This window comes from Heptranchias perlo, chromosome 33 (genome assembly GCF_035084215.1).
Source record: "Heptranchias perlo isolate sHepPer1 chromosome 33, sHepPer1.hap1, whole genome shotgun sequence".
NCBI classification, from domain to species: Eukaryota; Metazoa; Chordata; class Chondrichthyes; order Hexanchiformes; family Hexanchidae; genus Heptranchias; species Heptranchias perlo.
Window position 1 is genome coordinate 19,101,253 of NC_090357.1, and position 27,337 is coordinate 19,128,589.

Below are 27,337 nucleotides of genomic sequence, written 5' to 3' on the forward strand. Positions count from 1 at the left end.
AATCCGTTTCCAGTGGTGTGCCACAGGGCTCAGTGTTGGGTCCCTTGCTGTTTGTGGTATATATTAATGATTTGGACTTGAATGTAGGGGGCATGATTGACAAATTTGCAGCTGACACAAAAATTGGTCGTGTAGTTGATGGTGAAGAGGATAGCTGTAGACTCCAAGAAGATATCAATGGGTTGGTGGAGTGAGCGGAAAAGTGGCAAATGGAGTTCAACCCGGAGAAGTGTGAGGTAATACACTTAGGGAGGGCAAACAGTAAAAGGGAATAAGCAGTAAACGGGAATATATTGAGAGGGGTAGAGGAAGTGAGAGACCTTGGAGTGCATGTGCAAAGGACCCTGAAGGTGGCAGTACAGGTAGATAAGGTTGTGAAGAAGGCATACGAATGCTCTCTGTTATTAGCCGAGGTATAGTATACAAAAGCAGGGATGTAATGATGGAACTGTATAAAACGCTGGTAAGGCCACAGCTGGAGTATTGTGCGCAGTTCTGGTCACCACATTACAGGAAGGACGTAAAATTGCAGCTACGAGGAGAGATTGGATAGGCTGGGGTTGTTTTCCTTGGAGCAGAGGAGGCTGATGGGTGACTTGATTGAGGTGTACATAATTATGAGGGGTCCAGATAGAATAGGCAGGAAGTATCTGTTTCCTCTAGCGGAGAGTTCAAGAACTAGAGGACATAGATTTCAGCTGATTGGCAGAAGGATTAGAGGGGACATGAGGAAAAACTTTTTTACCCAGAGGGTGGTGGGTGTATGGAATTTTCTGCCTGTATTGGTGGTCGAGGCAGGGACCCTCAGCTCTTTTAAAGAGTACCTGGACCTGCACCTAAAGTGCTGTAAGCTGCAGGGCTACGGACCAGGTGCTGGAAGGTGGGATTAGAATGGGCACCTGGTTGTTCTTTGAGCCGGCGCGGACACAATGGGGCGAATGGCCCCCTTCTGTGCTGTATCTTGTCTACGGTTCTACGGTTCTAACCTTCCTTCACTGTGTTTAAGGAAATAAAAACATAAGTGTATGAAATCTTGAAGAGGAATTATAAATGTTGAAGGCATAAAATTGGTGGTGCATTTCCAGGGAGGTTAGGGCCGTTACCCTGAAAAGTTTTGAATTCTCACATTAAAACGTTTGCATCCCTGTTAATTGTAAGCCCTTTTATACTTCACAATAGCTTGATTTTTTTCTCAGAAAGAAAAACAAAGTGACTTGGATTTACAACAGATCGAGCAGGCCTGCACTCTTTCATATCCAACCCTTCATCTCAGCTCATTTAGGCATTCTACTCACTTCAGATCTGTCATAAAAACATTGTACCCCATCCAACTCACCCTTTCACAGTGACAATCTGTCCTTCTCCAATCCTCACAATTAATACTGACATTCTCTTCCTCCTCCAAGTCCCTCAGCTGAAGCTGGCACTCTCCCTAATCACTCCCTCTGAGTAATTTGTCCTTCCATCCACTCCCCCAGATGATGCTGTTACTCTCTTTCTCCCTGCTTCACTCTGGTACCAGCATTAACTGAGAGAGTAGGGAAAGGGCAGTGCCAGTGTTAACTAAAAGGGAGTGGAGAGGGAGAGTACCAGCTCGTACTCAATGCATCACTGCCGGTTTCTGCCCATTCCCCTTTCTTTCCTTCCTCCCTTTGCCTTCTATTTCTTGCTGCTCCTTTTACTCTCCCCCCTTCCCTTTCCCTTCAAGCCCATATCTACCTCAGCTCTGCTGCTACTTGAAGTGATGCCAGCCATTGTATACTGTCAACACAAATTCCTGTTTTCATGAGAATTCCTGTCCACCGCATGCAGAAGACAGAACCATTTCAATTAGCAGCCGTACTCGAGTAGGAACAACATTGAGGGGAGACAGGTCCAGTCCATGCTGATTCTTGTCTGCAGACAGGACTCTCAAAACAAGGAAGGTCAGCATGTATGATTTGCCCAGAATCATATTATAAACTGTATGACAAAAACAGAGTTTGACTAGTTACCCTGCATACAGATGAGGTACATTAATACAGTTGATCTGTAAGTGTTGCTCCAACTGCTCTCCCACTTTTGCCATTATAAGTCAGTATATGCAGTTGCTGACCACTGTCCAATCTAGTTTTATTAGGAACATAGGAACAGGAGTAGGCCATTCAGCCCCTCGTGCCTGCTCCGCCATTTGATAAGATCATGGCTGATCTGTGATCTAGCTCCATATACCTGCCTTTGGCCCATATCCCTTAATACCTTTCGTTGCCAAAAAGCTATCTCTCTCACATTTAAATTTAGCAATTGAGCTAGTATCAATTGCCGTTTGTGGAAGAGAGTTCCAAACTTCTACCACCCTTTGTGTGCAGAAATGTTTTCTAATCTCACTCCTGAAAGGTCTGGCTCTAATTTTTAGACTGTGCCCCCTACTCCTAGAATCCCCAACCAGTGGAAATAGTTTCTCTCTATCCACCCTATCTGTTCCCCTTAATATCTTACAAACTTCGATCAGATCACCCCTTAACCTTCGAAACCCTTGAAGTCCGGGTATCATTCTAGTAAACCGATGCTGCACTCCCTCCAAGGCCATGATGACCTTCCGAAGGTGCGGTGCCCAGAACTGCTCACAGTACTCCAGGTGCGGTCTAACCAGGGTTTTGTATAGCTGCAGCATAACTTCTGCCCCCTTGCACTCTAGTCCTCTAGATATAAAGGCCAGCATTCCATTAGCCTTATTGATTATTTTCTGCACCTGTTCATGACATTTCAATGATCGATGTACCTGAACCCCTAAGTCCCTTTGGACATCCACTGTTTTTAACTTTTTACCATTTAGAAAGTACCCTGTTCTATCCTTTTTTGATCCAAAGTGGATGACCTCACATTTGTCTACATTGAATTCCATTTGCCACAGTTTTGCCCATTCACCTAATCTATCAATATTGCTCTGTAATTTTATGTTTTCATCTACACTGCTTACAATGCCACCAATTTTTGTGTCATCGGCAAACTTAGATATGAGACTTTCTATGCCTTCATCTAAGTCGTTAATAAATATTGCCTCAATTATTCACAATATTTATTAACGACTTAGCTGTCGTTATTAGCTGTCCACCTCCAGTTTATGTCAGGATTGTGCAGCACAATGTATAATCTCTCCATGGTCTTAATGAGTAAATGTTAAGCATTACAGGCCAGGAAGGTCCAAAGTTCATTCTCCTGCATGTGCCATTGGCTGATGACATCAGCTTCCCTGTCCGAAAGAGAGGAAAGAATTAGCCAGGATTCCTGTTCCTGATGCATATGCATTGAGGTTAGAGTAAGGGTAAGGTCAGGCTCATTTATGGGGCCTGTTGAAAGGCCTCTCGCCATTCTCACATGATAAATGACCAATTGGTAGAGATACTGAAAGGTTGCCAGTGGCCGTGTAACAGCATCTCAGCATGAGTTGGTGCTTTCAGCAGCAGGAGAAAATTGTAATCATACAGATGTGTGAAGGCTTTATTTCTTGTTTTGCAATTCCACATTGATTAAAAAAAACTTCCCTTATGAGCAGGCATTGAACATTTTATTACACTTCAACTTCTATTATCAAGCACAAATGCTTATGAAGAGCAAGTAGAAATGAATTGTTAGCTTGTGTCATTTGAATTATCAATAAAATAATGAAAACGAAAGTTATTTTAACAATATGATGCATTTTAAATGAAATCTTGAGATTTGTTGCGTAAAGATGGAAGGGCAGAGGAATTTACCATGTTGTCAGTCACACTACTGATCGAAGATCACTCAGTAAATATTGGAGCATTGTGACTTTCAACAGTGTTCAATCATTTCTTCCATTGTAGAGGGTGAAAGTAAGAAAGTAAAAACAAGGAACCAGTCACCATTTTAAAGTATTTTTGTTCATACTTTTTTTTTCCCCATAACAGTTTTTTTGGACAATGCAGAGTAAGCTTCAAATGTTTGATGATGACACTCTATTAGAAAGAGCAATGTAGCTTTTCATGTAAGACATTGTCGCAGTGAAAATAGTCAGCTCCTAAAATATAAAATTGAAGACTGTTTAGTTTGTAGAAATTAAGCAAAAATTATTTTAATAGCAAAGAAAACCAGAACAGAAAAAATATACAATAGGCCTGACATTCTGGGGCCAGTGAGGGTAGAATTATAGTCTTTTTTGTACCCAAGTTTCTCTCATTCTCTGGTAATAAATATTATATGATCGTTTACTCTTCTTTCAGCAGATTTGCACCCACATTTTTCCTGTTATGATTGATGAATTTGTACTTCATTTAGCACTAGATATGGACACCACATTATCTAAATTCACAAGTCTCTGGTATGCATTTTCCTGCTGGTTAGGTTTGTATTGTGAGATAGTTTCACAAACAAGCAGAGAGGAACAAAATGGCTACCACCACTCCCTTGACCAACTCTACTTCCTCGAATTAGACCTTCCTCCTGGTTATTAACTAAATGGTAATTTAAACAATTCTGCACATATACACAAATACACTCACATGTCTTCAATAAAGCAATCTAACAGAAAGTTATATAACAATGAACAACAGACTGATGCTCCACAGAGCAATTCATTTACTGAGGCATATTTCTAAAAGACAACAATGATTACATTAGGTGCGAAAGTTGCATTATTTTACCATTACTGATTGAAAGGAAAATATCAATATCTTATAGCTTCTTGGAGACTTAAGCTTAATATTCTTACCTGTTACTCAGCAATTAACCAAGCAGCTCAGTGTGGTTAGAATAAAAATGAATGCAGCAACAGCAATGAATCTTATAACAAAAATCCAAATCAAAGTGGAATCTGCAAGAAGTTTGTGAAAGATCAGTTTGACATTTTTAAACAAAGAACCTTTAGCAAGTTTTAAAAAACAATACCAAGACTAAAGATCCCATCACTCCATTACACGCCACACCAAAAATATTCAAACTGGTGGACAGAAACACCTCATTTCAATCTATCCTTACAAACTTCTGATCGACAGAAGTGAGGCAACCAAGATTTTTAAAAACCCAGTTGTTGTAGTTCAGGCTTCTTCCCCTCAGACTCCATCCGTGCTCACAACAACATGCAGTTTCTACAATAAAAACAGAAAATGCTGGAGAAACTCAGCAGTTCAGGTGACATCGGTGGAGAGAGAAACGGACTTAACGTTTCAGATTGATGGCCTTTCATCACAACTGGAGGAAGTTGGAGATTTAACGGTTTATAAGCAAGTACAGAGCCAGGAAAAAAAAGCGGTGGGGGGTTCCATCCCACTCCCACTCTGATCTTTCTATCCTTGGCCTCCTACACTGTTCCAATTAAGCTCATCGCAAACTCAAGGAACAGCACCTCATCTTTCCATTAGGCACTTTACAACCTTCCAGCCTTAACATTGAATTTAACACTAGATCTGAACCATTGCTCCCATTTTCTTGGACAGCAGGTGCTGGTTATAGTACTGCTCTAACCATTTACATCTCCTCCGGGCCCATCTTTTGTTTCTTTATTGTCCCATTATCACCCCTTTTGCCTCACACCATCAACCCTTTTGTCATTTCATCACTCCTGCCCTCCACCCAAACAGAGACCATCTCTTTTGTTTTTTCCACCCCCACCACCCCTATGTTCTGTACTTGCTTATAAATGTTAAATCTCTAACGTCTTCCAGTTCTGATGAAAGGTCATCGACCTGTAATGTTAACCCTGTTTCTCTCTCTACAGATACTGCCTGACCTGCTGAGTATTTTCTGCTTTTATTTCAGATTTCCAGCATCCACAGTATTTTGTTTTTGAGACAGTTTCTGTAGGCTGTCCAAAATCTTGTGTCTGGGCTAGTACCTACCCTTTTACTGAGCTATCTCATACCGAAAGGTGCATGGAATGCCACCATGCACTCTTGGCCCCTTTGAAACATGAAAAAATCACGCTGTCAGGCCATATAATTCACACTAAAATCAAATTTATTATAAGAAAAAAATTCACACAGAAGCAAAGCAAATTAATTCAGCTGAACAACATAAGAATTTCCTGACTTGAAAATAATAAAGCTCACTAGAATCTGCAAGTGTCTGTCCAGACTCTTAAAACAAAGTCCTTTGATGATCTTTTACACAAGACACCCACAGAATGGAGTCTCGTTATTGTAACACAGAAATACAATTTCTGATATAAACAGCCAAAGGCTGCTCTTTGGATATACCCTTCACTTCACATGAAGAAGAGCCTAGCACCTTTTATGCTCCCGGTTCTTTCTCAACAGGCCAGTAACTATAATATTAATATTTCTATCATCTGAATAGATCATGATATGGATAGAAGGCCCATCACTGTCTGGGCAGATGTTTACAGGCTTGAAACAAGGTTTCTTGGAATTTCTGTCTGGCAAGTGTGACAATCACAGACAATGATCTCCATTCTTCTCACAGTAGTAAATATGCTGACAGTATAATTTCATAAACTAGAGACATTAACCACTAATCTTAACCTGATCCCTTATAGTCAGAAACGGGAGAATTTATAATGGGGAACAGAGAAATGACAGAGCAATTGAAGAAATACGTTGGTTCTGTCTTCACGGAAGAGGACACAAATAACTTCCCAGAAATGCTGGGGAACCAAGGGACTAGTGAGGAGGAATGAAAGGAAATTAGTATTAGTATAAAATAGTGCTGGAGAAATTAATGGGACTGAAAGCCGATAAATCCCCAGGACCTGATAATCTGCATCCCAGAGTACTAAAAGAGGTAGCCATGGAAATAGTGGATGCATTAGTTGTCATCTTCCAAAATTCTATAGATTATAGAACAGTTCCTGCAGATTGGCGGGTGGCAAATGTAACGCCACTATTTAAAAAAGGAGGGAAAGAGAAAACAGGGAACTACAGACCGGTTAGCCTAACATCAGTAGTAGGGAAAATGCTAGAGTCTGTTATAAAGGATGTGATAACAGGACACTTAGAAAATATCAAAGGGATTAGACAAAGTCAACATGGATTTATGAAAGGGAAATCATGTTTGACAAATCCACTGGAGTTTTTTGAGGATGTAACTGGTAGAATAGATGAGGGAGAACCAGTGGATGTGATTTATTTGGATTTTCAGAAGTCCCACATAAGAGGTTAGTGTGCAAAATGAAAGCACATGGGATTGGTGGTAACATTCTGGCATGGATTGAAAATTGGTTAACACACAGGAAACAGAGAGTAGGAATAAATGGTTCTTTCTCTGGGTGGCAGGCAGTGACTAGTGGGGTACCGCAAGGATCAGTACTTGGGCCCTAGCTATTCACAGTATATATCAATGATTTGGATGAGGGAACCAAATGTAATATTTTCAAATTTGCTGATGACACAAAACTAATTGGGATTGTGAGTTGTGAGGAGGATGCAAAGAGGCTTCAAGGCAATTTAGACAAGTTGAGTGAGTGGGCAAATACATGGCAGATGCAGTATAATGTGGATAAATGTGAAGTTAGCCACTTTGGAAGGAAAAACAGAAAGGCAGAGTATTATTTAAATGGTGATAGATTGGGGAATGTTGATGTACAAAGAGACCTGTGTGTCCTTGTACACTAGTCGCTGAAAGCAAACATGCAGGTGCAGCAAGCAGTTGGGAAGACAAATGGTATGTTGGCCTTCATTGCAAGAAGATTTGAGTACAGGAGCAAGGATGTCTTACTGCAGTTATACAGGGCCTTGGTGAGACCACACCTGGAGTATTGTGTGCAGTTTTGGTCTCCTTACCTAAGAAAGGATATACTTGCCATAGAAGGAGTGCAGCGAAGGTTCACTAGACTGATCTCTGGGATGGTAGGACTGTCGTATGAGGAGAGATTGGGTCGACTAGGCCTGTATTCACTAGAGTTTAGAAGAATGAGGGGGATCTCATTGAAACATATAAAATTCTGACAGGGCTAGACAGACTGGATGCAGGGAGGATGTTTCCCCTGGCTGGGGGTCCAGAACAAGGGGTCATAGTCTCAGGAAATGGGGTAGGACATTTAGGACTGAGATGAGGAGAAATTTCTTTACTCAGAGGGTGGTGAACCTGTGGAATTCTCTACCACAGAAGGCTTTGGAGGCCAAGTCACTGAATATATTTAAGAAGGAGCTAGATAGATTTCTAGACACAAAAGGCATCAAGGGGTATGGGGAGAGAGCGGGAATATGGTATTGAGATAGAGGATCAGCCATGATCATACTGAATGGCGGAGCAGGCTCGAAGGACCGAATGGCCTACTCCTGCTTCTATTTTCTATGTTTCTGTGTTTCAATGGTTTTGTTTATCAGCAATAACATAAATAGATGCAAGTCACCTCCTCTTAATCTGTCAGATAGCCTCTTAATTTGGTAGTTATTCTTCAGATCGTGTTGTGTATTCGGCTTCAAGGCAAAGGCAAAAGAATTCCTTTAAAACAACTCACAGATGTCCATTATAAACTCACAGCACATTATCTGAGCTATAGTTTTATACGAACAAGATATAAAATAGAAATATGTTATGTGTGATGAAGGATGCGGCCCACATCCATCACACCTTTACAATGTTTTGCAAATTAAATTGCTGGATAGGGTGATTTTTGTCAGTTCATGTCACAGAATGTCACCTTATCAATTCATGCATCAAATTAATCATTCTTTGTTTAATTTCTATTTACCTTCCTGTTCAGCTTTTATCCAAACACTTGCGTTTCCCCAGCCGTAGCTGTTGTTTGCCGTACACCAGTAGACTCCGCCATCTTCAGACTGCAAATGTTTTATCTTTACTATTGAACTATTTAATTCAGCTGCGATTTGTAACATCTCAGTGTGGTTTTCCCTGTCCTTCATCCAGATCAAAGAGGATGCTGGGTTACTATCCACAGAGCATCTCAGTTCCAGGAATGAGTCAGGAGGGACAATGATGGGACTGCTGGTCACAGGATGGTAACTGTCTGTGTTGTTCAACCTGTATATTATTTTGGGATCTTGTGGTCCATCTAACAGTAAAATGGAATTAAAAGATTTGTACCATGCTAACTACATAGAAAAGAACCTGAATTTACTACATTTGCAGAAATATAATAACTGTAAATTAATTCATAAATATATACAAGTTCATAGAATCATAGAATCATAGAAGTTACAACATGGAAACAGGCCCTTCGGCCCAACATGTCCATGTCGCCCAGTTTATACCACTAAGCTAGTCCCAATTGCCTGCACTTGGCCCATATCCCTCGATACCCATCTTCCCCATGTAACTGTCCAAATGCTTTTTAAAAGACAAAATTGTACCCGCCTCTACTACTGCCTCTGGCAGCTCGTTCCAGACACTCACCACCCTTTGAGTGAAAAAATTGCCCCTCTGGATCCTTTTGTATCTCTCCCCTCTCACCTTAAATCTGTGCCCCCTCGTTATAGACTCCCCTACCTTTGGGAAAAGATTTTGACTATCGACCTTATCTATGCCCCTCATTATTTTATAGACTTCTATAAGATCACCCCTTAACCTCCTACTCTCCAGGGAATAAAGTCCCAGTCTGTCTAACCTCTCCCTATAAGTCAAACCATCAAGTCCCGGTAGCATCCTAGTAAATCTTTTCTGCACTCTTTCTAGTTTAATAATATCCTTTCTATAATAGGGTGACCAGAACTGTACACAGTACTCCAAGTGTGGCCTCACCAATGCCCTGTACATCTTCAACAAAACATCCCAACTCCTGCATTCAATGTTCTGACCAATGAAACCAAGCATGCTGAATGCCTTCTTCACCACCCTATCCACCTGTGACTCCACTTTCAAGGAGCTATGAATCTGTACTCCTAGATCTCTTTGTTCTATAACTCTCCCCAACGCCCTACCATTAACGGAGTAGGTCCTGGCCCGATTCGATCTACCAAAATGCATCACCTCACATTTATCTAAATTAAACTCCATCTGCCATTCATCGGCCCACTGGCCCAATTTATCAAGATCCCGTTGCAATCCTAGATAACCTTCTTCACTGTCCACAATGCCACCAATCTTGGTGTCATCTGCAAACTTACTAACCATGCCTCCTAAATTCTCATCCAAATCATTAATATAAATAACAAATAACAGCGGACCCAGCACCGATCCCTGAGGCACACCGCTGGACACAGGCATCCAGTTTGAAAAACAACCCTCGACAACCACCCTCTGTCTTCTGTCGTCAAGCCAATTTTGTATCCAATTGGCTACCTCACCTTGGATCCCATGAGATTTAACCTTATGTAACAACCTACCATGCGGTACCTTGTCAAATGCTTTGCTGAAGTCCATGTAGACCACGTCTACTGCACAGCCCTCATCTATCTTCTTGGTTACCCCTTCCAAAAACTCAATCAAATTCGTGAGACATGATTTTCCTCTCACAAAACCATGCTGACTGTTCCTAATTAGTCCCTGCCTCTCCAAATGCCTGTAGATCCTGTCCCTCAGAATACCCTCTAACAACTTACCCACTACAGATGTCAGGCTCACTGGTCTGTAGTTCCCAGGCTTTTCCCTGCCGCCCTTCTTAAACAAAGGCACAACATTTGCTACCCTCCAATCTTCAGGCACCTCACCTGTAGCGGTGGATGATTCAAATATCTCTGCTAGGGGACCCGCAATTTCCTCCCTAACCTCCCATAACGTCCTGGGATACATTTCATCAGGTCCCGGAGATTTATCTACCTTGATGCGCGTTAAGACTTCCAGCACCTCCCTCTCTGTAATATGTACACTCCTCAAGACATCACTATTTATTTCCCCAAGTTCCCTAACATCCATGCCTTTCTCAACCGTAAATACCGATGTGAAATATTCATTCAGGATCTCACCCATCTCTTGTGGTTCCGCACTTAGATGACCTTTTTGATCCTTAAGAGGCCCTACTCTCTCCCTAGTTACCCTTTTGCCCTTTATGTATTTGTAGAAGCTCTTTGGATTCACCTTTGCCTGATCTGCCAAAGCAATCTCATATCCCCTTTTTGCCCTCCTGATTTCTCTCTTAACTCTACTCCGGCAATCTCTATACTCTTCAAGGGATCCACTTGATCCCAGCTGCCTATGCATGTCATATGCCTCCTTCTTATTTTTGACTAGTGCCTCAATCTCCCGAGTCATCCAAGGTTCCCTACTTCTACCAGCCTTGCCCTTCACTTTATAAGGAATGTGCTTACCCTGAACCCTGGTTAACACACTTTTGAAAGCCTCCCACTTACCAGACGTCCCTTTGCCTGCCAACAGACTCTCCCAATCAACTTCTGAAAGTTCCTGTCTAATACCATCAAAATTGGCCTTTCCCCAATTTAGAATTTTAACTTTTGGGCCAGACCTATCCTTCTCCATAGCTATCTTAAAACTAATGGAATTATGATCACTGGTCCCAAAGTGATCCCTCACTAACACTTCTGTCACCTGCCCTTCCTTATTTCCCAAGAGGAGGTCAAGTTTTGCCCCCTCTCTAGTCGGGCCATCCACATACTGAATGAGAAATTCCTCCTGAATACACTCAACAAATTTCTCTCCATCCAAGCCCCTAATGCTATGGCTGTCCCAGTCAATGTTGGGAAAGTTAAAGTCCCCTACTATTACCACCCTATTTTTCTTGCAGCTGTCTGTAATCTCCTTACATATTTGCTCCTCAATTTCCCGTTGACTATTTGGGGGTCTGTAGTACAATCCTATCAAAGTGATCTCTCCCTTCTTATTTTTCAGTTCTACCCATATGGACTCAGTGGGCGAACCCTCGGATATATCCCCTCTCACTACTGCCGTGATGTTCTCCCTAATCAAGAACGCAACTCCCCCTCCTCTCTTACCTCCTGCTCTATCTTTCCTATAGCATCTGTACCCTGGAACATTGAGCTGCCAGTCCTGCCCCTCCCTTAGCCATGTTTCAGTAATAGCTATAACATCCCAGTCCCATGTACTCATCCATGCCCTGAGTTCATCTGCCTTGCCCATCAGACTTCTTGCATTGAAATAAATGCAGTTTAATCTAGACTTCCCTTGGTCTTTGCCCTGCTTTCTCAGACCATCTGTCCGGTCATGTTCTGTACACTCTCCCTTACTGCCTTTTGTTTCTGTCACCACTTTATTTCCCACTGACTTCCTGCATCGGTTCCCATCCCCCTGCCACATTAGTTTAAACCCTCCCCAACAGCACTGGCAAACACTCCCCCTAGGACATTGGTTCCAGTCCTGCCCAGATGCAGACCGTCCAATTTGTACTGGTCCCACCTCCCCCAGAACCGGTTCCAATGGCCCAGGAATTTGAATCCCTCCAGCTTGCACCATCTCTCAAGCCACGTATTCATCTTAGCTATCCTGTCATTCCTACTCTGACTAACCCGTGGCACTGGTAGCAATCCTGAGATTACTACCTTTGAGGTCCTACTCTTTAGTTTAACTCCTAACTCCCTAAATTCAGCTTGTAGGACCTCATCCTGTTTTTTACCTATGTCGTTGGTGCCTATATGCACCACGACAACTGGCTGTTCACCCTCCCCCTCCAGAATGTCCTGCAGCCGCTCCGAGACATCAACCCTTTTGTTTTATATTGAGAAAAAGACTCCTAGAGCAAGCTAGAAAAGTGTAGATGAGGTTAATCAGGTATTAGTTGTCAAGTGATGCCCAGTTTTGGTTTTTAAAGCCTGATGATTGTAAGAGGAAAGGAAGACTGAGATGTTGTACAATTTGGAGGTCTTGGTAGAGACTGAGTTACAGTAGGGGTCAGTGCGATGGGTTTTCAGTTCAACATAGAAGATAGGCGTAAAAGAAAGTGCTTGCAGAATGTCTTATTTGCAGTTTAGAAGTAACAAGGAGGAAGAGTTCAGACCATAGTAGCATTGATAAAATTGAGAGACAATTTAATAAATATTATAATCATACTTGCATTTCTGTAACAGAATGTTTCAAAGGCACATCACACGATGAATGAGTATAGTGACCGTTTTTTGTAGGAAAAATAACGTGGAAAGCCTGGTAATATACTAAGAATTACTGTGCTGTTAAAATAATAAAGATGTACATGATCTCTCTCCCCTCCTGGGACTCCTGGGCGGTGTACAGGCATCGGATGGCCATGCTGGCTCAGACTATGGCGGTAGGGGCAGCCGAAGCCAGTTGAAACCCTGTTGTTTTAAAAACCCCACAGCAAGAACTTCTCTGCCTTTTCCCTGAATGGTCAGAGTCTGACAAGACTGCCCTGCCGAACTCGGCAAGGAAGTGAAGCATGGCTTGAACCGAAAGTGACATAGCCAAGGTGATTGAAGCATGGCTTGGACAGGAAGAAACACAACGAGCACACATGAGTGCTGAAGAGGCACCAGACTGCAGATTAATCTAATCATGGCCCAGCACCAGCTAAACGAGGTACTTAACAAAAGGGACACTATAGGCCAAGGCCTGTACATGAGCAAAGGAACCAATTGAAGATTGGCCATGTAGCTGAGGCTGCATTAATCGCCGGGCCCAACAGAATTGTGCATGAGGTGGCCATGCACTCAAAAGGTATGAGAGGGATGCCAAGTTCAGACCACACGGTGGAGAAGGACAATGAGCCAGGAAGGTTCCCTAAAGGCCAGAACAAGAACTTAAGGATACCGAGTCAGCACGCTCCGTCACCTAAGGGAAAAACGGGAAGTAAAGCCCATATAATACCTGTACATTACTGCCCTGTTTATTAAACTATATGGACGCATGTGTTTAATAAATCTTTCCCAGTTGTTTTGAACGAATTGGTCTTACTGTCAATTTGTGCCAGTCGCAACCTTAAAAGTAAGCAAAATTCTTACATTTCATGCAGTTGAACGCAACAACCATTCAAGGCCAGAGGTATCCCAAACCCTCCATGCAGTGAACAATTAGTTAATCTGTTTACTGTAGGTATTTGCTGCTAGGGGGATTATTGATCAGCACACTGGGTAACTACCTGCTTTTCCTCAATTAGAGCCACGGGATCATCAGCATCGACCTGAACCAGCAGCCAGGACCTTGGTTTAACATACCCGAAGGACGGCACCTCCAGCAATGAAGCACATTCTCAGTACTCTATGTGACTTCCAGCCTAGATTATGAGGTCAAATCATGGCATGTAGTTAAAAGCCACAACTTTCTCGTGCAGGAGTGAGTGCGCTATTGAATGAACCAAACTGACGCAGTTGTAAACTAAACCACAGACGAAAGTGGAATTGCTAATCGGACAGTGAGCATTTTTCTTATACCCTATATTCTTAAACATTACTAAAAATAACAATAATGTTAAGGATAATACTCACACAAAACATGTAGAATGACCTCATTTATTACTGGCTGTCTGAAAGTCACATGATTGATCTGACATCTACAGACGGTTCCGTGGTCTCTCACTTTAGGGACGATCTCAAGTCGGTTGGTGACAACAGATGTACCATCACCAGTTCTTTTTGTGATCAGTGTAGTGACGTTTGTGGAGATGTTTATTCCATGACATGCCCAAATAAAGGAGATATTCTCAGAGTACAACCCCTTTGCAGAACAGGTCAGGCTGGACTTACGTCCAGCAACCAAAGCACCATCTACAATAGAAACTTCAGGAGGTTCTGAGAGAGAGGACAAAACAGAATATATGAAACTATAAAGAACATATTCTACAGTGAATATTTATTAACATCATGTCCAGTGAAGTTAATGGCAACATTATTAGAGATTCATAGTGCTGCCATTCTGAAAATGTATTGAGTATCATAATGTAAAATAATTTATAGCTGAATAAATAGTTAATTTTAAATTTAAATACACTTCGTTGTAGTTTCATGCAGAACCTGTTATTTTGGTTCAATGGAGACACAGCAGTAGTTAAAGTAGCCTTTTCTCTAGATCAAAAGAATCAAGAAACATAATATATGTTAGAGAATTACACTAATGTCACTCTAGATCCCCGACAGACAGCTCCTTGGTCCCCCACTTTAGGAACAACCTCAAGCTGTCTGGTGACAACAGATGTACCATCACGAGTTCTTTTTGTGGTCAATGTAGTGACATTTGTAGAGATCTTTGTTCCATGATTTATCCAAGTAAAAGAGATATTCTCAGAGTAAAAGCCCTTGGCAGAGCAGGTACTGCAACCAATGCACCAGCCAAGTAGAAACTTCAGGAGGTTCTAGAGAAGGAGATAAAGTACAATGCATGAAATTATGAGAAGGAAGAGCCAGAAATATTAAATGTTGGTACTGGCACGGTGGGTATATTTAAAAAATGGTTTCTAACTAAAGTTAAAATAGGTCCTCTGATGCTTTCTGCTGCATGTGACTACAAGATATGACAGCAAATAATCAGATTATCCATAATTGTATCAGTTAATTGCTACCCGATAAAATGCAGTAACCTGGTAAGTGTACTTTCAACATTGTCAGTTTTGGGCACATTTTGATATTGATTAATTCGACAGAAAGCTACTGCTACTGATGAATTAAAACACTTATTTATCAAATAATTGTAAGAGATCCAAATAATTGAAGAAACTCTACATAATCTGACATGTTAGCAACATTGCAATGTAGCTTCGTCCAATATAGGCAGTACGCCTGTCTGTTTTACACTGGAGTACTCCAGTAACCAGAGTGTAAGCTTAACAAAAGTTTGCAATTGTAAAAATTTCTGTAAGTTCCCTTGTTTTTAACATGTTACAAATGAAAGGAAAATAAATAAACACTACAAAGGACGCCAGATGACATATGCACCCAAAGAGGCAGGTAGAAATAAATCTTCTGAGAGTCCCAGAAATAGAAAGATTTTTGGAAATTGCACGGTTTGTAAACTTGTCAATTTCTAGTGAAAAAATGAGTAAATTCTTCTCAGGAATTTTTTTCGAAATCTGTGATACAATGGTATAACTAGAAGTGAAGAATGTAACTTATTATAACCGGATAATTCAAAGACATGTTTTGTGTTTAAAAAATGGAATTATCCTGAAATTTGAATTAAGTGATATAAATAATGAAGGAAAGTATACATTTTTGCCAGAAAAGTTGAATTATCAGATAATTTGAATTAAGTAACTTTGAGTTATGAGGATTAGACTTTTTTTTATTCGTTCATGGGATGTGGACGTCACTGGCAAGGCCTTACTGCCCTTGAGAAGGTGGTGGTGAGCCGCCTTCTTGAATCGTTGCAGTCCGTGTGGTGAAGGTTCTCCCACAGTGCTATTAGGTAGGGAGTTCCAGGATTTTGACTCAGTGACGATGAAGGAACGGTGATATATTTCCAAGTCGGGATGGTGTGTGACTTGGAGGGGAACGTGCGGGTGGTAGTGTTCCCATGTGCCTGCTGCCCTTGTCCTTCTAGGTGGTAGAGTTCGCGGGTTTGGGAGGTGCTGTCGAAGAAGCCTTGGCGAGTTGCTGCAGTGCGTCCTATGTATGGTACACACTGCAGCCACGGTGTGCCGGTGGTGAAGGGAGTGAATGTTTAAGGTGGTGGGTGGGGTGCCAATCAAGGGGGCTGCTTTGTCCTGGATGGTGTTGAGCTTCTTGAGTGTTATTGAAGCTGCACTCATCGAGGCAAATGGAGACTATTCCATCACACTCCTGACTTGTGCCTTGTAGAAACTGTACTTACATTGCAAAATCAGCCACTGAAAATGTTTAAATGAAATTACTGCATTTGAAGCTACTAAATCAGATGCTACCAGGAATCAAATAACTTTTTTTTCTTAAATGCTGCAGCTGTGAATCACCATAAATCAAACATAATTTGTAAACTGTAAGGCGACTGTAACGTTAACAATTGCATATCAAACAATATGTTTGGTTTACATAGTAATAGAGTTTGCCATATTTGATTGCATTAATGGCAATGACAGCTTGCATTGAGTTAGTACCTTTAATAATGTAACAAAAATCGCATGGCACTTTGTATAAAAAGGCCCAATGGGTGAAGGCACCGATTGGCATACTGTGCAATTATATTTCTATTTTCATGCCAATGGGCAGTAGTTTTTTTTTGCCTGCATTAATGCCACTCAAAAGTTGGGTTGGCGATCAGACTCCTTATACATTAAAGCAAGAATTGTGAGACCACCTCCAACAACATGCCTTTAACGTAATAAAAAAGTCCCAGGGCACTTCACAGCATGGACATCAAGCAGTAATAGGAATGTTGGGAGAGACGCAGTAAGCTGAAAAGATTTAGCAAGGGAGTCCAGAGAGTGGACCATGGTGGCTGTAATGGCTATGCATCAATGGCATATGGTGGGTGGGGGGGGGCAGTGTTAGAGATATACAGGTGGCCAGGATTGATGGACCAAAGGACATAGGCTATGATATAAGACTGGAGGAGATTGGAAAGTTGGTATGACGTGAGAACATGAAGGAATTTGTAAACTGGGGCAAGGAGTTTTGAAATTCCAATCGATAGTCTTTCACTACTTGGAGTTTGTTTCAGGTGTAGGTCAACTCTAGACCCTCATGAATCACATTTCAAAAGTGCCTGGGCACAGGATAATAAACGTTACCAGAGATCTCCTTTCTCATTGCTCCTAGTAAGTCAGATGAAACTCTTTTTTAACAGCAGTAGCATTATATTTATAAAACGTACAATGTGTTATTCTGCTGTTAAAATGGAGCTGTGTTTAAGGCAGCCTGTCCATTTAAAGGCATATAATGCAGTTCCTATAAACAACCACAGTCTGAGGTTAGAGTTTCATTGCTATTTGGTGAGGAAAGTTTTCAGATTGAAAAGTGCGGATAAATTTTAAGGTTCCCATTAAAAAAAAACAGCCTGATTAGTTGTTTTTCTTCCTCTTTTTCAAACTTTTCACGCTTTGAAGTACAACATCCGAAGTGCGACATTTCAAAGCTTTTGGATGGAAATATAGATGAGAAAGTGGACTCCTGTACTCATTTCCTCACAACAGTAACAACTAGCTGCCCTATGCCTCTCTAGAAGCTTGTGTACAAGCGCACATGCACAGAGCCGAATAAGCACAGCCTGTCCTACAATTTAGGTCTGCTAGTGCACACTGCATTAAGCCTGAGACTGGTATCTGTAGTTATATTATGTATGTGTGTAAAATATAAATGACGTTGTTATCTAACTGCAACACTATATGCAAATACTTTACCATAAATCTGTATCCATGTTCCTTGTCCCCTTCTCTCTAACGGCGGGGAGACTGTCGGTATCTGCGCCAAACAGGTGTAATTATATTCAGAGTGATCAAAAGAAGCACGTTCAATCTTCAGTGATGCAATACAGTGGCTAAAACCACCCGGAGTACCGTCGGGAATGCAGATCAGGGTATTCTCTTCATTTTGAACATAAGGGGCCAGTGGAGATGTCTTGTACCAAGCTGTATAGACCCATTCACTATTAGTTCCATTATAAATAAATGTACAGTTTATTGTGACTGACTTTCCTCTCAGGACACTGACCAGAGGCGGCTGAGTCACCTTCCCAAGGTGTGGGACACCTGATGGAATAAAATGCATTATCTGCCAATCAAACACATCTACCGAAAACATTGTAAATCGAATCACACGATGAAACACAGCAGATGACACAAATTTCACAGTATTTACACAGGAAGAAAACAAATCAAAGTATTGTAATAACAAAATGTGTTAGGCGAATTTGACCTGGTATTTATTTTAGCAGTATATAATTATTCTGTAACAAGACCGGTCAAACTGAACAATCTGGATTTCAGTGCCTGACCCTCTCAATTAACAGACAGTATAAACCCTCACTGCAAATGTTGAGCCAGAGCTCTACTTACTGGAGGATTTTTCTATCATTTTATTCTATTGAAACAGGAACCAGTCAAAGAAATGTCTGTATTAACATATTAACTAACTTTATTTTGGAACTGTTATTCTGAACACTGTTATTGATCAATTCTTCAGCTGTACTTCAGAATACTCCGCACTTGTTGTCAGTAACAGCTACTTGTTGCCAGTAAATTTAATTCAAGGATTGAATGTTAAAAGACTTTAATCAGATCACTTACCTACTATACTCGTCCCTGGAAGTAGAAGTGCGATCAGCTGCGCTAACATGCTTCCCATTTTACTGTTCATTATATTCCTTCCTTTCAGATATTATACTTTATTGAGCTCTAATCCTGATTTCATACTTGTTTAGTACATGAGGGTGTCTCCTCTCTATTATTTGTATTTATTCCTGTAAGGGACGAACTGTGATATAAATACAGACACGATTCCTCTCATGAACCAAGTTTAATGACAGGAGATAGGAAATGTGTTTTTCTTTTTGACTTGTTAGTGGTTATGTTATGACGTAATGGAAATAGTAAAAAGTTACTCCCCATAGAAACCACTGATTTTGGCTAAAACAAATACATAATCAATAAATGAAAGGAACAATGAGCTGTTTTAGCATATTTTATATTCACCAATAATACAAGTAATGTTTCCATGTAATGAATATTTATTTGTGTATATTCATTTTACGTTTTTATGCATTAATTTGTTTGACATTTATTTTGTGCAAAAGGCAATAATGAGGGGGTTGAATTTTTCGTCTGGGTTTATTTCAATGTAAAGAGAGGGACATTGTATAAAAAAGAGATGATAATTAAAACTCAAAAAACAATTATAAACCTAACCTCTTTCCTTTGGTGAAGGGAGGAAGGAAATGTTTATTCTTAGTGTGCTGATAGTTTATAGAATTCAACACGATGGAAATATGGAGGAGCTGCTGCAATTGCAGATAAAGCAACAACTTACAGGTAGACAGTGATCGTGAGGCGCAGAGAGAAATGTCAACGTGCTTTATAAGGGTGGATACTGAGTGGGAAAAGGGGAGTAGAGAAAAGATGATGAGAAATTGAAGGGATAATTGACCAGGAGGATTTTGAGAAGGTTTTCGAAATCAGGGAATGACAATGTGGAGGCAACTGGGTAGAAAGTTCCAGAGGGCAGAAGCATTGTGCTTGAATGAATCTCTTTAGATGGAGGAACAAAGGGAGCAAGGAGTGAGAAGTCTGAGCTCAAATGATCAGAGGATGAATGGAAGGATGAGAGTTTTGAAATTGGCATTTTGGGGTACAGAGCGTCAGTGGTACTTGGAGAATATGGGTGATGGAAGTGTGGGATTTGAGTGCGGTGAGGTCACAGGCTGCAGCATTTTGGATGAGTTGATTGGGCAGGTGGCTAAAAGGATGTTTGAGACATCAAACTTTGAACCTTGGACGAGGATTTCAGTGAGAGAGATAATGGTGGAAGCAGGCATGGTTGCAGAGATGGAAGAAAGCAGTTTTGGTAATGAAGCAGATGTGGAGGAGGATACTGAACTTGGAGTGGAACAGGACACCGAGGTACCACACCTTCTGACTCAGGTTGAGATGGCATTTGAGAAGGTTGATGGATATGAGGCCCAAGAAATTGAAGGTGCTGACAGGATTTGAAGAGGGTGGCCTCAGTGTTGCTGCAATTCAGGAAAATTTGCTCATCCAGCACCATAGACATTTACAGCTCAAGAGGCTACCATTGGGGCCATCATATCTCACTCTTCGCTAGAGCAATCCAAAATTAATTCCACTGCTCTGCTCGCGCTCTCCATAATTCTGCATCTTCCTCTGCATCATACCTTCAAAGAAGCAATGGTTTCTGCTTCAACTAATCTCGATAGCAAAACACTCCATTCTCCAACAATCAGAGCTCTGCATAGCATGGCATTCATGTGTTGGATCAGTTGAGATTCTGGTAAATGGTAACCCCCAGGATGTTGATGGTGGGGGATTCAGTGATGGTAATGCCATTGAATGTCAAAGTAAGGTGGAAATGCTCTCTCTTATTGGAAATGGTCATTGCTTGGCACTTATGTGGTACAAATGTTAGATTTGCCATGTATCAGCCCAAACCTGAATGTTGTCTGCATGTGGGCATAGACCTCTTCATTGTCTGAGGAATTGCAAATGGAACTGAGCACTGTGCAATCATCAGCAAACAACTCCACTTCTGACCTTATGATGGAGGGAAGTCATTGACGGAGTAGTTGAAAATAGTTGGGCCTACAATGCTGCCCTGAGGAGCTCCTGCAGTGATGTTCTGGGGCTAAGGTGATTGACCTCCAACAACCACAACCATCTTCCTTGAACGAGGTATGACTCCATCCACTGGAGAGTTTACCCCCTGATCCCCATTGACATGACATCAGTTTTACTAAGGCTCCTTGGTGGCATACTTGGTCAAATGGTGCAGAGAGTTCTCCTGGTGTCCTGGACAAAATTCACCCCTCATCCAACACCAGCAAAACAGACGAATTGATCATTTTTCTTATTTGTTGTTCGGGGACTTTGCTGTGCACAAATCGGCTGCTGCGTCTAAAAAACAAGTGACTGCACTTCAAAAGTAATTAATTGGCTGTGAAGCACTTTGGGAAGTCTTGAGGATGTTAAAAGTGCTGTATAAATGCAAGTTTAGTCTTTCCATAGTTAAATTTCCTTAAATGCTCCACTCATCCTCCAGCATTCCAGCCATTTCAGGCACTTACATGAAGCCATACAATGGCATGAACATGGAGGTCGGCTTAAGCATTACCATCTTTCCTCTCACACATTTTGAAATGGTTCTTTGAAGATTTTTATTGGCACTAAACACTAAACACGCCCTGTGCTCTCAGTTGTGGAATCGTGTGTGGGGCAGAAAAACCCGAGAAGGCTTGTGACAAAAGGTTCAGCAGCAATATAGGACAGAGACAGGGGAGGTCACATGGGCTACCTGCAACATGACTGCCCTTGCCACATCCTGCCTGCAAGCACTGGCAATGGTCTCGGAGCTAGCCACTGCCTTACCGTCTTTGCTGCATTAGGTATATGGCTTGGGGACATTTCTGAGGGTAGAAAATTGGCAAAATAAAGAACATAGAAACATAGAAAATAGGTGCAAGAGTAGGCCATTCGGGCCTGCTCCGCCATTCAAAATGATCATGGCTGATTGTCTAACTCAGTACCCTGTTCCTGCTTTTTCCCCATATCCCTTGATCCCTTGAGCATGAAGAAATATATCAATCTCCTTCTTGAATATATTTAATGACTTGGCCTCCACTGCCTTCTGTGGTAGAGAATTCCATAGGTGCACCACCGTCTGAGTGAAGAAATTTCTCCTCATCTTGGTTCTAAATGGCATACCCCATATCCTGAGACTATGACCCCTGGTTCTGGACTCCCCAGCCATCGGGAACATCCTCCCTGCATCTAGTCTGTCTAGTCCTGTTAGAATTTTATATGTTTCGATGAGATCGCCTCTCATTCTTCTAAACTCTAGTGAATATAGGCCTAGTCGACCCAATCTCTCCTCATGCGTCAGTCCTGCCATCCCAGGAATCAGTCTGGTAAACCTTCGTTGCACTCCCTCCATGGCAAGGACATCCTTCCTCAGATAAGGAGACCAAAATTGCACACAATACTCCAGATGTGGTCTCACCAAGGCCCCGTACAACTGCAGTAAGACATCCCTGCTCCTGTACTCAAATCCTGTTGCAATCAAGGCCAACATACCATTCACCTTCCTAACTGCTTGCTGCACCTGAATGCCTGCTTTCAGCGACTGGTGTACAAGGACACCCAGTTCTCGTTGCACCTCCCCTTTTCCCAATCTATCACCATTCACATAATAATCTGCCTTTCTGTTTTTACAACCAAAGTGGATAACCTCACATTTATCCTCGTTATACTGCATCTGCCATGTTCTTGCCCATTCACCCAACTTGTCTAAATCATATTGGAGCCTCTTTGCATCCTCCTCACAACTCACATTCCACCCCAGCTTTGTGTTGTCTCCAAACTTGGAAATGTTACATTTAGTTCCCTCATCCAAATCATTGATCTATATTTTGAATAGCTGGGGCCAAAGCACTGATCCCTGTGGTACCCACTAGTCATTGCCTGCCACCCGGAAAAAGACCCGTTTATTCCTACTCTCTGTTTCCTGTCTCTCAACCAATTCTCAATCCATGCCAGTATATTCCCCCCAATCCCATGTGCTTTAATTTTGCACACTAACCTCTTGTGTGGGACCTTATCAAAAGCCTTCTGAAAATCCAAATACACCACATCCACTGATTCTCTCCTATCTATTCTACTAGTTACATCCTCAAAAAACTCCTGTAGATTTGTTAAGCATGATTTCCCTTTCATAAATCCATGCTGACTTTGTCCAATCCTGTTAATACCCTCCAAGTGTTCTGTTATCACATCTTTTATAATAGACTTTAGCATTTTCCCCACTACTGGTGTTAGGCTAACTGGTCTGTAATTTACTGTTTTTTCTTCCCCTCCTTTTTTAAATAGTGGGGTTACATTTGCCACCCTCCAATCTGTAGGAACTGTTCCAGAGTCTATAGAATTTTGGAAGATGATCACCAATGCATCCACTATTTCCAGGGCCACTTCCTTTAGTACTCTGGGATATAGATTATCAGGCCCTGGGAATTTGTCAACCTTTAGCCCCATTTATTTCCCTAGCACTATTTTTTTACTAATACTGGTTTCCTTCAGTTCCTCCCTCTCACTAGACCCTTGGTTCCCTAACATTTCTGGGAGGATACTTATGTCCTCCTTTGTGAAGACAGAACCAAAGTATGTGTTTAATTGTTCTGCCATTTCTTTGTTCCTCATTATAATTTCCCCCATTTCTGACTGTAAGGGACTTACATTTGTCTTCACTAATCTTTTTCTCTTGACATATTTTTGAAGCTTTTACAGTCAGTTTTTATGTTCCCTGCTAGTTTACTCTCATACCCTATTTTTCACCTCTTAATTAATCTCTTTGTCCTCCTTTGCTGAATTCTAAACTGCCCCCAATACTGAGGCTTGCCGCTTTTTCTGGCAATTTTATATGTCTCCTCTTTGGATCTAATACTATCCCTAATTTCTTTTGTAAGCCACGATTGAGCCATCTCTCTGGTTTTATTTTTGCCCCAGACAGGAATGAATATTTGTTGTAATTCCTGCACACGTTCTTTAAATATTAGCCATTGCCTATCCACCGTCATCCCTTTTAGTAAAGTTCCCCAATCTATCATAACCTACTCGCACCTCAAAGTTTCGTAATTTCCTTTATTTAGATTCAGGACCCTAGTTTCGGATTCAAATACTTCACTCTTCATCTTAATGAGTAATTCCATCACGTTGTGGTCGCTCTTCCCTCAGGGACCCCGCACAGCAAGATCGTTAATTAACTCTTTCTCATTTCACAATACCCAGTCTAGGATTGCCTGTTCTCTAGTTTCTTCCTCAACGTATTGGTCTCGAAAATCATCACGTACACACTCCAGGAATTCCTCCCCCACAGTATTATTGCTAATTTGGTTTGACCAATCTCTCTGTAGATTAAAGTCACCCATGATGCTAGTTGTACCCTTCTTGCATGCATCTCTAATTTCCTGTTTAATGCCCTCCCCTACATCTCCACTACTGTTTGGGGGCCTATAGACAACCCCACCAACGTTTTCTGCCCCTTGGTGTTTCTTAGCTCCACCCATACAGATTCCACATCATGATTTTCCGAGCCAATATCCTTCCTCACTATTGCATTGATTTCCTCCTTTACTAACAATGCTATCCAACTTCCTTTCCCTTTTTGCCTGTCCTTCCTAAATATTGAATACTCCTGGATGTTCAGTTCCCATCCTTGGTCACCCTGCAGCCAATTCTCCGTAATTGCATTTACATCATAACCGTTAATATCTATCTGCGCTGTTAATTCATTTAGCTTATTGAGAATGCTCCGCGCATTAAGACACAATGCCTTTAGACTTGTCTTTTTAAGATTGCTAATCATGTTAGTTTTATTTTGCACTATGGCTCCATTTGTTTTTCACCCTTATTTTATCTGCCTTCCACTATTGCTTCTTCCCCTTCTGACTTTTGTTTCTATCCTTGTTTCCCCCTCTTCTGTCTCCCTGCTCAGGTTCCCATCCCCCTGCCATTCTAGTTTAAACCTTCCCCAACAGCACTAGCAAACACCCCCATGAGGACATCGGTCCCGGTCCTGTTTGAGTGTAACCCATCACGCTTGTACAGGTCCCACCTTCCCCAGAACCGGTCTCAATGTCCCAGGAATCTAAATCCCTCCCTCCTACACCATCCCTGCAGCCACGCATTCATCTGGTCTATTATCCTGTTCCTGTACTCACTAGCACATGGCACTGGTCGTAATCCTGAGATCACTACCTTAGAGGTCCTGCTTTTTAATTTATCTCCCAACTCCTTAAATTCACCTTGCAGGACTTCATCCCTTTTTTTTTTACCTATGTCGTTGGTACCAATATGGACCATGACTACTGGCTGTTCACCCTCCCACTCCAGAATGCCCTGCAGCTGCTCCGTGACATCCTTGATCCTAGCACCAGGGGGGGGCAACATACCATCCTGGAGTCACATTTGCGGCTGCAGAAATGCCTATTTGTTCCCCTTACAATTGAATCCCCTATCACTATAGCCTTGCCACTCTTATTCTTCCCCTCCTGTGCAGCAGAGCCACCCGTGGTGCCATGAGCTTAGCTCTTGCTGCTTTCCCCTGATAAGTCATCTCCCCCAACAGTATCCAAAGCGGTATATGTGTTTGAGAGGGAAATGGCCCCTGGGGACCCCTGAACTACCGGCCTAGTCCTTTTACTCTTCCTGGCGGTCACCCATTTCTTTTCTGCCTTCGTAATCTTTACCTGCGGTGTGACCACCTCACTGAACGTGCAATCCACGATAATCTCAGCATCGCGGATGCTCCACAGTGAATCCACCCGCAGCTCCAGCTCCGAAATACGATTCGTCAGTAGCTGCAGATGGACACACTTCCTGTACACTTCGTCGCCAGGGACACCTGTAGTGTCTATGGCTTCCCACATAGCACAGGAGGAGCATATCACGGGTGCGAGCTCTGCTGCCATGACTTGCCTTAGATTAAGCTCATTAGTTACTCCCTTTAAGGAGTTTCCTCCTTTAAATTACTCTTAATTTAGAGAATGTTAACTACACTAGGGACCTTGATTCACTAAAAAACTCTACTTGCTATAAGACCTGCAGACCTTCCCTTTCTTTTTACTTAAGTTGCTGCAGTTTAGAATAGTAGAAATACTCACCTGAACCTACTTACCAATCAGCTGCCTCCCCTGCGTCGCGTCACTTTTTCACTGGTGACTTCACCTCTGGAACTCCGCCGCTGATCCCAGTTTATCCGCCTCCGATCTCGCTTAGCTCAGCTCTCCCGCTCTCGGGCCCTCCTTTATCCGCCTCCGATCTCGCTTAGCTCAGCTCTCCCGCTCTCGGGCCCTCCTTTATCCGCCTCCGATCTCGCTTAGCTCAGCTCTCCCGCTCTCGGGCCCTCCTTTATCCACCTCCGATCTCGCTTAGCTCCATCATATCCTCCAACGTACCTCTCCATAGTATACATTCTCAAATTATGTTACAACTTTTAGAATGAAAGTACAGTGTATGTTATTTTCTAAGAGTAATCATGGAATAGTCTTTGGAAGGCTGTATTTTCAGGCATTATATTGTCTGAGACCTCAGCTATGCATCACTGTACATATATCTGTATCCTGCACACTGTCCAAGTGTGGTAAAAAGGGAGAGAGAGAGGTGAGAGGAGGAAGGGTAGAGTCATAGTGACCACAAACATAAAGTGTATGACAAGATTTAGTTTGAATGGGCAAGATTTTTACAGAGATAACAGCCACTGGAAACATTATTAATGAACTACAGTAATATTGTTAGAAATGTTGAAGCCGTACTGATTTTAACTGGCACATTTTATAGAATCATACAGTGCAGAAGGAGACCATTTAGCCTGTTTTGCCTGTGCCGGCTCTTTGAAAGTTATCTAATTAGTTCCACTCCCCTTCTCTTTCCCCGTAGCCCTGCAATTCTTCCTTTTCAAGTGTATATCCAATTCCCTTTTGAAAGTTACTATTGAATTTGCTTCCACCACGCTTTCAGACAGTGCATTCCACACCATAACAACTTGCTGCGTAAAAAATTCTCCTTATCTCCCCCCTAGTTCTTTTTGCCAATTACCGTAAATCTGTGTGCTCTGGTTACTGATTCTCCTGCCACTGGAAAAAGTTTCTCCCTATCTACACTATCAAAACCTCATATAAATTTGAACACCTCTATTAAATCTCCCTCCTAAAGAGAACAACCCCAGCTTCTCCAGTCTCTCCATATAACTGAAGTCCCTCATCCCTGGCACCATTCTAGTAAATCTCTTCTGCACCCTCTCTAAGGCCTTGACATCTTTCTTGAAGTGTGATACCCAGAATGGAACACAATATTCCAGCTCAAGCCTAACCAGTGTTTTATAAAAGTTAAGCATAGCTTCCTTGCGTTTGTACTCTATGCCTCTATTAATAAAGC

General features: G+C 41.9%; 1 protein-coding gene across 1 annotated transcript; it reads right to left on the minus strand.

Annotated features, from left to right (window-relative positions):
* Positions 1 to 4,718: 4,718 nt before the first annotated feature.
* Positions 4,719 to 19,019, minus strand: LOC137301271 (sialic acid-binding Ig-like lectin 14). The gene is made up of 5 exons (XM_067970729.1): positions 18,971 to 19,019; positions 18,086 to 18,433; positions 14,265 to 14,567; positions 8,651 to 8,971; positions 4,719 to 4,813 (listed from the first exon to the last, which is right to left on the minus strand). The coding sequence occupies exons 1-5, from the start codon at positions 19,017 to 19,019 to the stop codon at positions 4,719 to 4,721; spliced, it is 1,116 nt and encodes a 371-aa protein (XP_067826830.1).
* Between the last annotated feature and the right edge of the window lie 8,318 nt (positions 19,020 to 27,337).

Excerpts from the sequence above, each read along its gene's own strand:
- LOC137301271 (XM_067970729.1), bottom strand. The coding sequence starts at position 19,019 with ATGTTAGCGCAGCTGATCGCACTTCTACTTCCAGGGACGAGTATAGTA. Across the intron at positions 8,972-14,264 it reads GGTCATTCTACATGTTTTGT|ATGGACCACAAGATCCCAAA; the intron begins GTGAGTATTATC and ends TTTTACTGTTAG. Across the intron at positions 4,814-8,650 it reads GATAAAAGCTGAACAGGAAG|ATTCCACTTTGATTTGGATT; the intron begins GTAAATAGAAAT and ends AACTTCTTGCAG.